The 15,950-nt window shown below is 48.7% G+C and overlaps 2 protein-coding genes across 3 annotated transcripts in view; one reads left to right on the forward strand and one right to left on the reverse strand.

Annotated features, from left to right (window-relative positions):
* Positions 1–11,277, forward strand: part of ANKRD13B (ankyrin repeat domain 13B) — a 44,941-nt gene extending 33,664 nt beyond the window's left edge. Inside the window, exons 12-15 of one of the 2 annotated variants that reach the window (XM_058163963.1) lie at positions 651–809; positions 2,823–2,983; positions 5,867–5,943; positions 7,777–11,277. In XM_058163963.1, coding sequence (XP_058019946.1) covers positions 651–809; positions 2,823–2,983; positions 5,867–5,943; positions 7,777–7,993 — 614 coding nt within the window. In that variant the 3' untranslated portion in view covers positions 7,994–11,277. The remainder of the gene's footprint in view (positions 1–650; positions 810–2,822; positions 2,984–5,866; positions 5,944–7,776) is intronic. The other variant, XM_058163965.1, reaches the window with a different exon arrangement.
* Positions 11,278–11,422: 145 nt separating this feature from the next.
* Positions 11,423–15,950, reverse strand: part of CORO6 (coronin 6) — a 54,739-nt gene continuing 50,211 nt past the window's right edge. The window contains exons 10-11 of the mRNA XM_058163966.1: positions 14,634–14,864; positions 11,423–14,004 (exon numbers count right to left, since the gene is read on the reverse strand). Coding sequence (XP_058019949.1) covers positions 13,882–14,004; positions 14,634–14,864 — 354 coding nt within the window. The 3' untranslated portion in view covers positions 11,423–13,881. The remainder of the gene's footprint in view (positions 14,005–14,633; positions 14,865–15,950) is intronic.

Consider the following 15,950-nt stretch of genomic DNA (forward strand, 5'->3'; position numbering starts at 1 on the left):
AGACCCCTGGTCTAGGGAATTCTGGCAGTTGGGTTCCATCCATCTAAAAGCGTGATGGCTGGGGAATTCTGGGAGTTGAAGTCCAGCCGTCTCAAAATTGTTGACTTTTGAGAAACACTGAGCTTAAGGCAATGGGTTAAAAGCTTAGTGCGTTTACTGGAGGTACTGAACCAGATGCTACAAATCCATTCACTGTACACATGTGTGCGTGTGTGAGAGAGAGAAGGAGGGAGGGGAAGAGAAAAAGGGAGGGAGGGAGAGCGAGGGAGGGACGGAGGGTGGGAGAGAGAGAACAGGAGGGAGAACGAGCGAGAGGGAGAGAGAGATCTGGTCTGCTTTATAGCAGTGGTGGAAGATGGGAGTTGTAGTGCAAGATACCCAGCCAAGAGACCAGATATGTCTCAGATCAGAGGTGTCAAACTCACATGCTGGATCCGCCCCTGCCCAGTTGAGCGAAGGGGGAAAAACGTCCCGATCGGTCATCTGACGCCGCGAGTTTGACACCCCTGTCTTGGATGAAGAGGTCTTCCTAAAGTGACCCTCCCTCTCTCACCTGTGCGGAAGGAGGCGGCAGGGCTGCCCTGCTCTCTCTCTCTCTCTCTCACACACACACACACACACGCACACACTTCCTTCTCTCTCGCCTCCAGAAATCCCCATCTTCCACATCCTCAATGCTCGCATCACCTTTGGCAACTTGAATGGCTGCGACGAGCCGGTGGTCTCCCTCCGCAGCACGGGCAGCCCCAGCAGCGATGCCCCCTCGCCCGGGAGTGACCGGTCCAGCATCAGCAGCTCGAGCTCCCTCGGTAAGTGGGGAGGGGGAAAGAGGCAGGGGGTGGGTGGGTGGGTCAGGAAGTGCCCTGCAAAAGCCACATGAGGGTTTGGGTGGCTGTGAAAATGGCATCACAAGCATTTTATTTGTTTATATCAGTGGTAGTCAACCTGGTCCCTACCGCCCACTAGTGGGCGTTCCAGCTTTCATGGTGGGCGGTAGGGGTTTTGTCCGATACTGAAGCACTTTCCCTTTTTTTAATTTAATTGATTTTAAAAACAAAATTCATAGCATTATTTAAAAACATTTTCACAAAATTCCCCGTGACAATTTAAATTTCTGAAAATATACTATTTGTATCGCCCGCGCATAAGTTTAGCTCACGTTACGTAAGTGAAACTAAATGGCGCTATAGTGCGACCGCAAACAAAAGTGCCTCGTCCCAGAATAGCTCGCGCATCTCCCCCCACCACCACCCAGCTGTAACAGACAAGCAGAGCTGGTAGCCGGCGCCCTCACCCAAAACCCAATCCACGATGCGCGAGAGGCATGCGCAGATGATGATACACGGCGCATTACTGTGGAACTGGTGGGTGGTTAGAAAATTTTACTACTAACAGAGATACAAAAGTGGGCGGTAGGAATAAAAAGGTTGACTACCCCTGATTTAGACGCTTGCAACAGGTAGTCCTCGATTTACGACCCCAATTGAGCCCAAAATCACGTTGCTCAGTGAGACAGTTGTTAAGTGAGTTTTGCCCCATCTTATGGTCTTTCTTGCCACAGTTGTTAAGTGAATCACTGCAGTTGGCAAGTTACTCACATGGTTGTTAAGGGAATCTGGCTTCCCCATTGACTCTGCTTGTCAGAAGGTCGCAAAAGGAGATCACATGACCCCAAGACACTGCAGCTGTCATAAATACAAACCATTTGCCAAGTGTCTGAATTTTTGTCATGTGACCACAGGGATGCTGCTGTGGTCGTAAGCGTGAAAAAAGGTCATGTTGCTTGCTTTTTTCAGCACCATTGTAATTTTGAACGCTCATTAAATACATGGGTGTAAGTTGAGGACTACCTGTAGTTTTTCACATGGGTTACATGTGTGTAAAAATGGGGTGGCACCTCCATTGAAGACCATCTCTCTAATGTTTTTTATTCCCTACCCACCCAAATTTCTGGGCTCACCTACTAGGTGGGGGAGCCACCTTACAGAATGTTATTGTTAGAAATTCTGTTTATATAAAGCACCACGTGAAACAAACAAAGAACAGTCACCATGTGCTTTACTGCTCAACTGTTCATTTGTAACAGGAAACAGGAAATTCTACTTTGAACAAAGGAGCATAGAGAATATACCATAGATCCAAACTTGTAAATACTGCCATCTACTGGTCAAATACAGTTACGGAACATTTCTTTATTATTATTATTGTTTTGTGATGCAGGCAAGGCTCAGCCACCCTGCTCAAAATGCACCCCTTAGCAGGCTGGCCATGCATTGAAATCATGTCAAAATGTTTTTAATCTTCTTTCTGACATCTATTTTCCATTTTAAAAAATTGGAAAACAAATATTGATTTACTTTGAGGCTTTGAGAATTTGGTGAATAGGACAATAACGCCCCCCAGGAGTTGGTAGCGATTTAAGACAGATTTTAATTAAAAAGAAAAGCGCCCAGCTCCTTGGAGCTGCAAAAATACTCAGCAACTGTTTGCAAGTTTGAAAGCCTTGGGGGAGACTTCCAGCTTTCTAACCCGTCTTACCCTATTGGGCTCTCCTAGTGGCCTTCCATCCCTGATCAAATCCAGTAGTTTCCTAAAAATAAGGAGGAATTTCCTGACAGTGAGAGCAATCCACCAACAGAACAGAAGTTGCCTTCGGACGTTGTGGGAGCTTCATCACTGGAGGCTTTCAAGAGCCTGGACTGCCGTTTTGTCAGAAATGGTCTAGGGTTTCCTGCTTGGGCAGGGGGTTGGACTAGATGACCTCCAAGGTCCCTTCCAACTCTGTTAATCTGATGTGGTTGGACCCGTGTTTTTTTTTGCAGGCTCCTGCCGCTGCTTTGAGATGGACCCCTCCCTCTTCGAGGCCCCCCAGGGCTACAGCGTCGTCGGGAGGCATCCGGAGCCGTTGCGGGAGGACGAAGACGACCTCCTGCAGTTCGCCATCCAGCAGAGCTTGCTAGAGGCGGGCAGCGAATACGACCAGGTAGGGGGAAAACGACTTTTTGGGATAGAGGGGAGGGTCCAGAAGCATAGCATCCCTGGGAAGGTCAAAGGTGGTAGCCGGAACTGGAATCGAAGCCCATCCCAAAAAGCTGCCAAAATGGGCATCCATGGGTGATTCCATGAGGATTAGGCGAAACCTGGGTCCAAAAACAGTAACTGCGAGATGGACCTCGGAGTCCTAATAGACAATCACTTGAAGACGAGCCAGCTGTGTGTGGCGGCAGCCAAAAAAGCGAATACAATCCTGAGTTGTCTAAACCAGAGGTCTCCAACCTTGGCAACTTTAAGCCTGGACGACTTCAACTCCCAGAATCCCCCAGCCAGAAAAGCTGGCTGGGGAATTCTGGGAGTTGAAGTCATCCAGGCTTAAAGTTGCCAAGGTTGGAGAACCCTGGTCTAAACAGAGGCATAGAATCAAAATTAAGTATTCCCAAAGGTCCTGTTTTTATAAGAGGCAACTGGAGTTTCTGGTTTTTTTATTTATTTTATTTATTTTGTCAATCATATATAAGATAACGGGTAAAAGTATAAACGTAATTTGGATACATGAAAAGAGTAAGTGAAAAGGAATATTAGGACAGGGATGGTAGGCACTTATGCACGCCCCTTACAGACTTCTTAGGAATGAGGTGAGGTCAACCGTAGACAGTTTAAGCTCAAATTTTTGGGGGTTTGGGGAAGTAACCACAGAGTCAGGTAGTGCATTCCAGGCATTAACAACTCTGTTGCTGAAGTCATATTTTCTGCAATCGAGTTTGGAGCGGTTGACCTTGAGTTTGTATCTATTATTTGCTCGTGTATTGTTGTGGTTGAAGCTGAAGTAGTCATTGACAGGTAGGACATTGTGGTAGATAATTTTATGTGCTATGCTTAGGTCAGACTGTAGTTCTAAATTGTCTAAGCCCAAAATTTGGAGTCTGGTGGCATAAGGGATTTTATTGCGGGTAGAGGAGTGGAGGACTCCTCTCGTGAAATATCTCTGGACTCGCTCGATTGCATTAATGTCCGATATGCAGTGCGGGTTCCAGACAGATGAACTGTATTCAAGAATTGGTCTAGCAAAGGTTTTGTATGCTCTAGTTAGCAATACAATATTACCAGAGAAGAAGCTACGCAAGATTTGGTTAACAACTCTTAGTGCCTTTTTTAGCAATGCTGTTACAGTGGGCTCTGGCACTTAGATCTTTAGAAATGAGTACTCCAAGGTCCTTGACAGAGTGAGGGTCATCTTTTCTTTGAAGACGTTTTGCTTCTCATCCAAGAAGCTTCTTCAGCTCTGACTGGATGTTGAGGAATGGAAGGATTGATACTCCTTGCAGACAGCTGGTCATTTGCATCCTGAGGGCTTTGAGGCCACTTGGAGATCTATCTGTGGGGGTCAGCTGAGTAGTGCAAATGGGTGTGAACCTTCTCTGAGAAGGGGCGGGATACAACCTCATCTATCTCCAATCTTAACAACACAGTCCTTTAGGCAGTTCCAAAGAGGACACAGACAAACCTCCAAGTGGCCTCAACAGCTCTCTATAAAGATGCAAACGACCAGCTGTCTGCAAGGAGTACCAATCCTTCCCTTCCCCACCATTCAGTCAGAACTGAGGAAGCTTCTTGGATGAGAAAGTGAAACGTCTTCAAAAGAAAAACCAGAAAGTCCAGTTGCCTCTTGAAAAAAAGCCCCTTTAGGACAACCAAGACCTGGATGGCGGAGAATTCCCGCAGACATGTGAAGTATTGGCACCGCTTTATAAAACCTTAGTAAGGCCACACCTGGAATCCTCCATCCAGTTTTGGTCACCACGTTACAAAAAAGATGTTGAGATTTTGGAAAAGGTTCAGAGAAGAGCAACGAAGACGGTTAAAAAATATATGAAGGATGGTTGCAGGATTTGGGTTTGGCCAGTCTAGAGAAAATAAGGAGGAGGGGTGTGTGATAGCAGCATTCCTGTATTTGAGGGGCTGCCCTACAGCAGAGAGGGTCAACCTATCTCCAACCTTGGTCCCTTTAAGACTTGTGGACTTCAACTCCCAGAGTCCCTCAGCCAGCAAAGCTGGCTGAGGAACTCTGGGAGTTGAAGTCCACAAGTCTTAAAGGGACCAAGGTTGGAGACCCCTGCTCCAAAGCACCTGAAGACAGGAGAAGCAGCAACAGATGGAAACTAATCCAGGAGAGAAGCAACCTGGAATTAAGGAGAAACTTCCTAACAGTGAAGACATTTAACCAGTGGAACAGCCTGCCACCAGAAGTTGTTGGTGCTTCATCACTGGAGGCTTTTAGGAAGAGACAGTAAACCATAGGCTGGTTTCTCATCTGAACCAGGTCTCTTAAATATTCAAATAACCGTTTGAGGGAGTCAAATTGAGGGGCCGTGGTAGCTCAGGCTGTAAGAAGCCTGTTATTAGAACACAGTAGCCTGCAATTACTGCAGGTTCAAGCCCGGCCCAAGGTTGACTCAGCCTTCCATCCTTTATAAGGTAGGTAAAATGAGGACCCAGATTGTTGGGGAGGCAATAAGTTCATTTCATTTCATTTATTTGATTTTTATACCGCCCTTCTCCCGAAGGACTCAGGGCGGTGTACAGGCAAATAAAAAACAGACAAGACAATATTCTATAAAATGCAAGATTAAAAAACTTATTATAATTTGCCTAAAAATTTAAAATATATAGAAATTAAAACCCCGTTTAAAATTAATAATAAAAACTATAAAATCCATAAAATTTAAGCCAACAATAAGTTGACTTTGTAAATATACAAATAGAATGAGACTATTGCCTTACACACTGTAAGCCGCCCTGAGTCTTCGGAGAAGGGCGGGATATAAATGTAAATTAAAAAAATAAAAAATTACCTGTCTCCTTCCCGCAGGTAACTATTTGGGAAGCTTTGACCAACAGCAAACCAGGTACCCTGCCAATGTCCCAGGAAGGGCGCAGAGTCAACAGGTGAAGTTCTCTCCCGGTGTCACTTCCTCTGTCAATTTCACTTCCTCATTCTGAATGTTCTGTCAATTTCACCCTCTTACAGGGTAGTCCTTGACTTACAACCGTTCGTTTAGCGACCGTTTGAAGTTAGAAGAGTTACTGGGAAAAGTGACTCACGACCCCATGGTGTCATGTGATCAAAATTCAGACGCTTGGCAACTGATTCGTATTTATGACTGGTTGCAGTGTCCCGTGATCCTCTTTTGCGACCTTCTGACAAGGGAAGCCAGGTTCGCATAACAACCGTGGGACTAACTCAACTGCAGCGATTCACTTAACAACGGTGGCAAGAAAGGTCGCAAAATGGGGCAAAACTCCCTTAACTGTCTTGCTTAGCGACAGAAATGTTGGCTTCAACTGTTGTTGTAAATCGAGGACTACCTGTAATTTTTTTTTTTTAATTTGGCACAGCTGGAGGTAAAATCTTTACCTACTAATTCTATTGCTTAGTAATCAGGTTAAGTCGAAGAAAGATGTAGAATTCGGAGAGAGCCATAGCCAGTCAAAAAAATATAACCTCCAGCTGGTTTTAAACTTTAGACCAGGGGTCTCCAACCTTGGTAATTTTTTAAGCCTGGTGGACTTCAACTCCCAGAATTCCCCAATTCTAAGCTAAGAAAAAGCTAAGGAGGAGCCGATTTGTGGGATGGGGGAGCAAATTTGGAGCCTTAACACCTAATTGTTGGAATGGAAGATATGTTGGGATTCTGGGAGTTGAAGTCCACCAGGCTTAAAGTTGCCAAGGTTGGAGACCCCTGCTTTAGACAGTATTTTAATTCCCCCCCCCCAGTTTAATCCAGTTTTTCTGTATCTGGACTACTATTATCTATCCAAAATAGCTGAATTAACACTGGACAAATAAGTCACAAAAATGTAATTGGGTTTGAAGGAGGCTTAAAGTTAAGCAGTCTGGCTGTATACCAATAAAGGAGAATATTTATAGCTCAGGATTAAAATGAGGGGTCCTCGGTGCTCTCTGAGCTGGGTTGTTTTCTTGCAGATGTTTCATGACCCAACTAGGGAACATCATCAGTGCTAGAAGGGAGGAGGAGGAGGAGGAGGAAGATGACTGTGGGGTTCTTTGTGCTCTCTGAGCTTGGTTGTTTTCTTGAAGACGTTTCATGACCCAACTAGGGAACATCATCAGTGCTAGAGGGAGTGGGGGGGGTGTACATGGAGGGGAGGAGGAGGAGGAGGGGACGAGGAGGAGGATCATTCGGGTCCTTGATGCTGTACGGACTTAGTTGTTTTCTCGCAGACGTTTCATGACCCAAACTAGGTAACGTGATTTGCGATAGTAGTAAGGTGCTAGTAAGGATTCCTTAATACCGGTAGCAGTGATGATGTTACGTAGTTTGGGTCATGAAATATCTGCAAGAAAATATCCACGTCCAGAGGGCACAAAGGACCCCACAAATTCAACCTTGAGCTACAAATACTGCCCTTGATTGGTCAAGGATGACTCTTCCTCCTCCTCCTCCTCTCAGCACTGATGACGTCCCTTCACTGGGTCATGAAATGTCTCCAAAGAAGCCACCAAGCTCAGAGAGCATCAAGGACCTGCCAGCCGTCCCTCCTCCTCCTCCTCCTCCTCTTCTCCACAAAACCCATTCCCTTCTAGCACTGATAATATTCCCTAGTTGGGTCATGAAATGTCTGCGAGAAAAGACCAAGGACCCCTCCATCAACAAGGAGTGCAGTGCAGATGTCCAGAGACGCATGAGGAAGCATCACACACCACAACCCAAGATGCGCAGCTCACCTCTCTTCTGTTTCCTTCCCCCCCCCCCCCAGGACACCCCAGCACACGCCACCCCCGCGGCCTGCCACCCCTCAGCCTCCGCTGCCCGCAGCAGGCCGTGGCCCCGGCCACGGGTTGCCCACCTACGCCGAGCAGCTGCGCCTGGCCATGGCGCTGTCCGCCAAAGAGCAGGAAGAGGCGGAACGGCGTTCGCGCCTGGAGCAGGAAGAACTGGAACGGATCCTGCGCCTCTCCCTCACCGAACAATAGGCTCCTCCCCCTGAGGGTCTCTGGGGGTGGGGTTATGCACACACACAGCCCCGGCCAGTCCCCGGGGCCCACCAGCCAGCGCTTAACGGACTGTGCCTTCCCCAGTACTGACTCAGCTCGTGCACAAACCTGAGTAGCACCAGGACGGAGTGAGGCGGGATGTGAGAGGAACAGCCGGGGAGGGGGGGGGGGGCTGGCAGGGGTCCGGACACGTTTCCCCTTTCACAATTGAGCCATTTAATTTGACCCTCCTTGGACGGTGGGAGGGTTTAAATCAATCCGAGGTTGACCGCTATCCAGCTCTCTTCCCCGTCGCTCATTGCGGTAAATAGGGGGGAGGGCTTCCTTCCCTGCCCCCTTTTTTCTGGGCCAGGGGCTGCAAGGCTCTGGGTTCCATCCATTAGGCAGGTAGTGGTACAAGTCTCCCCCATCGGGGTGCAAAATCCCAGAACGCCACCAGAGGGCGCCAGCATTCCCCGTCGGGCTGTTCTCTGATTTTTGGCAAACCTAATTCGAGACCCCAATTCTTAACCTGGGTGCAATTGGAGAACGGCGGGAAGCTCAGGAGGAGCCGATTTGTGGGGTGGGGGAGCAAATTTGGAGCCTTAACACCTAATTGTTGGAATGGAAGATATGCTGGGTTTCTGTCTTGAGCAGCAGGTTGGATTAGAAGACCTCCAAGGGCCCTTTCGGTCCTAATTACAGGTAGTTCTCAACTTAACAATCATTTGTTTTGTGACCACCTGACGTTGCAACAGCCTTGAAATATGTGACTTATGATCATTCCGTCCCCCACTTTCCCCCCCAAAACGACATAAAGTCTAATCACGTCACTGGGGGAAGTTGCAAAGAACCACAGTTGTGTCCAATTGCCAACATCCGGTCACGTGATCATTTCCAGGGTGTGTGTGGGGGTGGCAGCCTTTGGAACGTCAGAACTGGGGTTCCAAACCCCCCCAGGGGAGATCCATCCTAACAGGTCATAAGTCAAGGAGCAGGTAGTCCTCGACCCACGACCACAACCGAGGCCAACGTATCTGTTGCTAAGCAAGACATTTGCGAAGCGAGTTCTGCCCCATTTTCTTGCCGGTCGTTAAGCGAATCGCTGTAATTGTTAAGTCAGTAACCCGGTTGTTAAGTGAATCTGGCTTCCCCACTGCTTGTCGCAAAAAGGGGATCAGGTGACTCCAGGGACATCGCGACCGTCATAAATTTGAGCCGGTTGACAAGCGTCGGAATTTTGCTCACACAAATCAGGCAGAGAGGCTGAAAAGGGTCGTAAGTGCAAGAAATGGTCATAAGTCACTTTTTTTCAGTGCCGTTGTAACTCAGGGCATTCAACGAACTGTTGTTAAGTGGAGAACTACCTGTGTTGAATTCAGGAAATGCAAAAAATGGAAGCAAAAGAAAGGAGAAGGAAAAAAACACAGCTTACGGGACTGAATCCTGGTTTAATTTAGCACAGACATCAGAAGCCTTGTTAATTCGGGGATGAGCACATTAAAAAAAGAAGTCGGTGGGGCTTGGCCGCCATCTTGACTTTTTTGACCCACACCCCTTCAGACCTTCCCGGAAGCCGATCAGAACTTCTGTCTTTTGTTAAGCACAAGAAAAAAAATCCCCCGGAGATATTTGGGGGATCCCCACGGCAGCGTGTCTCCCCACCACCTTCCCACACGCCCCAATTTCTGCACCAGTAGCACCAAGTGCACTTAACCCCGCGCCCCCCTGCCTGCCAATCAGGTCTACACCCGCCTTCTGGGAGGTTCCAGGTTTGTTTCGTGGCTGTGCCCCCCCTCCCCCGACTGAACCCCCTCCCCTCCCTCAATGGGTGCAGGGCCATTTGTGAGGTATTGGGGTGGGAGGACTTGGGTGCAAGAGGAGGCATTGCCAACAAGGGGAGGGGTGGGGGCAGGCCAGGTGGGAGAGGGGAATATGGGGAGACACGGGGTGGGGCCCCAACCCTGCACCCCCTTTTCTCCACCGCCCCTCCAAAGCCTCTTGGACACGCCCCTTGCTGTGAGGGCCTAGGTGGGTGGGTGGGCTGCTAAGGATTGGGTGTTTTCCAATTTGCCTCCCCTCCTCATTTCCAAGGAAGACCGCCCCCCCCCATCCCCATTGCTGGTGTCCCCTTGCAAGGTTGTTACAATCCTGCCATTCCATGGTGCTAACCTCTGGGGGGTGGGTGGGTGGAGACCCCTCTGCCAGGGTAGGGGTGAGGACAATGGGGGAGGCGAACAGCCTGCAGCCCTCTCCTCTTCTATTACCCCCCCCCAGGGAAGCCAGAGGGGGCCTTGTGTTTTGGGCGGTGGGAGGGCCAAAGGGGCTAAGATCAAACTACAGCAATTACAAGGAGGGGAGGGGGCTTCTGGGCGCCCCACACATCTGGGGAAGGCGATGGAGACGTACCACCTGGGGGCCAGGTGTGTTTACCTGCACAGAAACACCAATAAAATACCTTAAGAACCCTTGCTTGTTTCTGCCTCTGGTTTTTTGGGGGTGTGGGGGGAGGGGCCAGCACTTAGGAGAGGGGTGGGCAAAAGGCCCCTTTGCTTAAATTTGAAGCTGCACTTCAGTCCCACCTCTTCAGGTACACAGGTGGGGAAAAATATCCAAATATTGTGCATTCGTCAGCAGCGTCCTGGCACAGGTAGCCCTCAACGTCATGACCTCGTTTAGCGACCGTTCCAAGTTACAACGGCCCTGAAAAAAATGGACTTGACCGAGGTCAAGTTATAACTTCTTGAATAAATGGTCATACCTCGAGGATTACCTAAAAGCAATCCGATCTGGGTTGCAAAGATTGCAATGGCCACCAGGGGGCAGGGTAGAGTTAGGTTTGGGGGATCTCTGTGCAGTACTGCCTCCTGGAGTTCCTTTGCGACTCTGCAGATCTGATTTTTGTTGCCCTATTGTACAGGATTGAACAGGTAGTCTTCAACTTACAACAGTTCATTTAGTGACCGTTCAAAGTTACAACGGTGATGAGAAGAAGGACTTAGGGCCATTTTTCACACTTGCAACCTTTGTAGTATATCTGTGGTCATGTGATCAAAATTCAGATGCTTGGTAGCTGACTCACATTTATGACAGTCGCAGTGTCCCGGGGTCACGCGATAACCTTCTGACAAGCAAAATCAATGGGGAAGCCATACTCATGGTTCACTTAACAACGGTGGCCAGGAAAGTCGTAAAACGGGGCAAAACTCTCTTAACAAATGTTTCACTTAACGTACATTTTTGGCTCAGTTGTGGTCGTAAGTCGACTACCTGTATTTATTCATTTTTTTGTCATTTTTATATGCAGCACCCAGCAAAGGTGGCATTTCCAAATGTAAATTTAGTTTTTCATTTAAAAAAATTAAATCAATTGGATTGCAATTGGCCAGTTGCCACATTTTCTCTCTCTGCTTTCTTTAGAAAAAGAGATTAAAATTAAAATAGTTTATTTAAAGTCATCAGATTTTGTGAGTCCTTAATAAGATGCAGACTGGATATCCTGGTGGAAGACTTATATTATATATTGTAATTAGCTAGTTCTTAATAAAAAATTTTTATTTTATAGACAAACACACGGAAGTAATTGTTGATGCTTTAAATGTATGTCTTATCTATAGCTAGTTCTTGACTTACGACCACAATTGAGCCCAAAAAAGTTGGGTTGCTAAGCGAAACATTTGTTAAGTGAACTTTGCCTCATTTTACGACTGTTTGGGCCACAGTTGTTAAGTGAAACACTGCAGTTGATTACGTTAGTGACACAGTCATTAAGCTTCCCCATTGACTTTGCTTGTCAAGAGGCTCCAAATAGGGATAATGTGACCCCAAGACACGGCAACGGTCATAAATATGAGTCAGTTGCCAAGGAATTTTGATCCTGTGATCATAGGGATGCTGCAAACGGTCCTAAGCGAAAAACACTCCTGTCGCTTTTTTTCAATGCCGTCGTAACTTTGAATGGTTCACTAAATGAACGGCTGTAAGTTGAGGACTATCTGTATTGTCGTTTTGGAACAAGGGTGCCTGGTGGTTTTGCAAAAAAACGAGTCTGGAAGCATCTTTTCTGATTTAACACATTTGATTCAAAGGCAGAAAGATTCCGGGAGCTTCCGATCGGTCCTCAATGGTTCATTTAGTGACCGTTTGAAGTTACAACAGCACAGGAAAAAATGACCTAGGACCGTTTTTCACACTTGCGACCGTTGCTGCAACCCCGTGGTCACATAATCAGAATTCAGATGCTTGGCCACCGACTCGTATTTATGACGGTCGCTGTTTCCCAGAGTCAGGTGCGACCTTCTGACAAGCAGAGTTAAATGGGGAAGCAGGATTCACATAACGACCATTTGACTAACTCAACTACAACCACGGCAAGAAAGGTGGTAAAACTCATATAACTGCTGTCTCGCTTAGCCACCGAAAATTGGGGCTCAATGGTGGTCGTAAGACGAGGACTGCCTGCACTGCACATTTCATTCGATACCATGTAGAGTTTAGACCAGGGTCTTTCAAATGCGGTCATTTGAAGATGGGTGGGCTTCAGTTCCCAGAATCCCCCAGCCTGCGTTGCTGTCCATGGACGGAGAATGCGTCTGCCTTGTGAGGTTGCTTGTGGGGTCCCTCAAGGGCATCCAGCTGGGCCCCAGGCTTGCCCGTTTCCTTCCCTAGTCCCCTCCAAAAATAACTCGGAGCCAAGAAATCTGATCAGCCATTGGAAATGAGCCACATTATATATATATATATATATATATTCTGAGGTTTTCGCGGGTGTTTGTATGTAGGTGTTTGGTTATTCGGGTTTTCTCCCGCGTAAAATTGGAAGTGTCTTGGCGACGTTTCGACGAAGCAATGTGTGATTGCTCCCAGAAGCACGAAGCTGACGCCTGAAGATGACGAATGAGACTTCGTCGAAACATCGCCAAGACACTTCCAATTTTATGCGGGAGAAAACCCGAATAACCAAAGACCTACATTTATTTATTTATTTATGTATATTTATTTATGTATACATACATATTATGTATGTATATTTATCAGCATATGCAAATGAGCAATGGCCCTGTTTTCTCTCCCCCAACAACCCACCAGGGAGGGGGAGGGGGGTCCCTTTGCATTACAAGCAGGTGGGGAGGGGGAGGTTTTGCTGTAACCCAGCATCCTTGTTCCTCCACATACACACCCTGGCAGCACATCTGGGCCTGGCCCAGCTGTGCAACATCTGTGCAACATTCAGAAATTGAGATGGAAAACTCCACAGCTCTCCCCTCACCTCAGGGATCAGGCAAACCCCCCCACACACAATTTATCACAGAAAGCAGGACCTGCAGATGCCTCCCCTCGGAGCAGTGTTGCTGGGCCACAAGGCCCCCTCCCCTTCCAGCAGGGGCTGGAGAATCCTCTTGGCCCCCTACCCCTCCAGTAAAACCAATCCCCCGCCAGCAGGGTCTGGCTGCCCCCTTCTCTCTCCCTCCCTCCCTCTCCACAGGCCGAGACCCATTTCTAATCCTGCATATCTAAGGGTCCCCTGTCGCACTGCAAAACTCACAACACACCTGTGGCTCACAGCAACCCTACCCCCTTCGCCCCATCCCTGGAGGCCGAAAGGTGAGTTGGCATCACAGCAACCCTACCCCACAAACACCCCACCCCACCCCATCCCCGAGCGTCCAGCAGTCCATGGAAGATCTTTTCTCTTAACTCCACTTCCACTGCAAAATCAAGGCAGCCCATAGTCAGGTTGGAGAGAAAGGGACGAGAAGAGAGCAGGGCCATTCCCTGCGACTGGGGAGCAGCCCCTACGAATGCCCATTGAGCTGAGAAGAAGCAAATGGATGGGGGGAGATGCTCGGTCTGTCTCCGGGATGGCAACATTCTGGGTGCGGAAGAAGCTAGTCCGTCACATCTGCGAGTTCGCAGAGGGTGTTTTCCAGGTCAGTGATGCGCTTCTCGTGATCTTGGATGGTTTGGCGCAGAGTGCGGATTTCTTGCAAGAGGTCTTCGAGGGTGGAGGTCTGGGGGGGGGAGTGAGAGAGAGAGAGAGAGAAGGAGGAAGAGGAGGAGGAGGAGAGAAGAAAAAAAGAACAGAAAAAGGAGGAGGAAGACAAAAAGAAAATAGAGGAAGAGAAGGAGAAGGAAAAGAAGACAATAGAGGATGAGGAGGAGAAAAAGGAAGAGAAAAAGAAAAAGAGAAGGAGGAGAAAAGGAGAAGGAGAGAAGGAGAAAGAAGAAGGAAAAAGGAAAAGAAGAAGAGGACGACGACGAGGAGGAGAATGAAAAGGAGATGAAAGAAAGGAGATGGAGAGGAAAAAGGAAAGAAGGAGGAGGAGGAAGAAGGAGGAGGGAAATGAAAAAGACATGTAGAGGGGAAGAAAGAAAGGAGGAGGGGAGAAGAAAGAGGAAAAAATAAAGAAGGAGGAAGAAGAGGAGGAGGGGAGGGGAATGAAGAGAAATAGAGGAGGAGAACGAAAAAAGAAGAGAAGAAAGAAAAAAGAAGGTGAGAGAGAAGGAGGTATGTCAATTAAAGAAGGAAGAAGGTGCTCAGTTGATTTTCACAGACAAAATCCACATTCCCTCCCCCCCCTCTCTCTCTCTCTCACACACACACACACACACACACTCACAAAAACGGCCAACAACTCACAGAAAAATTGGAGTCACAGCTGGAGAGGCTCCTGCGTGAGCCGGGCGGGGGCTTGCTGTCCAGGATGTTTTTCTTACTGACTTTGAGCTCGCGGTTCTTGAGGGGGACGTAGCCGTCCCGCAGGGAGACCAGGAGGGGCTCGGCGTCTTTCCCTGCCAGCCATTCATCCGCCTCCAGGGCCGGCTCGGGACCAGGGGTGTCCGGGTACAGGTCATCCTGGAAGAGGTCCGACTGCCAAGAATGGGGAGGGGGGTTTCGTTAAGTATTTGGACGTTGTATCAGCTTTTGCCAACTTCGGTAACTTTAAAATGTGTGGACTTCCAGAATTCCCCAGTCAGGAAGTCCTCCCCTCTTAAAGCATGCTGGCTGGGGGATTCTGGGAGAGGAAGTCCTCCCCTCTTAAAGCAGGCTGGCTGGGGGATTCTGGGAGTGGGAGTCCTCCCCTCTTAAAGCAGGCTGGCTGGGGGATTCTGGGAGTGGAAGTCCTCCCCTCTTAAAGCAGGCTGGCTGGGGGATTCTGGGAGTGGAAGTCCTCCCCTCTTAAAGCAGGCTGGCTGGGGGATTCTGGGAGTGGAAGTCCAGCCCTCTTAAAGCAGGCTGGCTGGGGATTCTGGGGTGGAAGTCCTCCTCTCAAAGCAGGCTGGCTGGGAGATTCTGGGAGTGGAAGTCCAGCCCTCTTAAAGCAGGCTGGCTGGGGGATTCTGGGAGTGGAAGTCCTCCCCTCTTAAAGCAGGCTGGCTGGGGAATTCTGGGAGTGGAAGTCCTCCCCTCTTAAAGCAGGCTGGCTGGGGGATTCTGGGAGTGGAAGTCCTCCCCTCTTAAAGCAGGCTGGCTGGGGAATTCTGGGAGTGGAAGTCCTCCCCTCTTAAAGCAGGCTGGCTGGGGAATTCTGGGAGTGGAAGTCCTCCCCTCTTAAAGCAGGCTGGCTGGGGGATTCTGGGAGTGGAAGTCCTCCCCTCTTAAAGCAAGCTGGCTGAGGGATTCTAGGAGTGGAAGTCCTCCCCTCTTAAAGCAGGCTGGCTGGGGGATTCTGGGAGTGGAAGTCCTCCCCTCTTAAAGCAGGCTGGCTGGGGGATTCTGGGAGTGGAAGTCCTCCCCTCTTAAAGCAGGCTGGCTGGGGGATTCTGGGAGTGGAAGTCCTCCCCTCTTAAAGCAGGCTGGCTGGGGGATTCTGGGAGTGGAAGTCCTCCCCTCTTAAAGCAAGCTGGCTGGGGGATTCTGGGAATTGTAGTCCACCTATCTTAAAACCGACTGCAGCTGAGGGTGATGGATACAGATTTGGGGTTCCAGGGTCAAAGCCTTTCTGTCCCTGGGGGT

This window comes from Ahaetulla prasina, chromosome 1 (assembly GCF_028640845.1).
Source record: "Ahaetulla prasina isolate Xishuangbanna chromosome 1, ASM2864084v1, whole genome shotgun sequence".
In the NCBI taxonomy this organism is placed as follows: domain Eukaryota; kingdom Metazoa; phylum Chordata; class Lepidosauria; order Squamata; family Colubridae; genus Ahaetulla; species Ahaetulla prasina.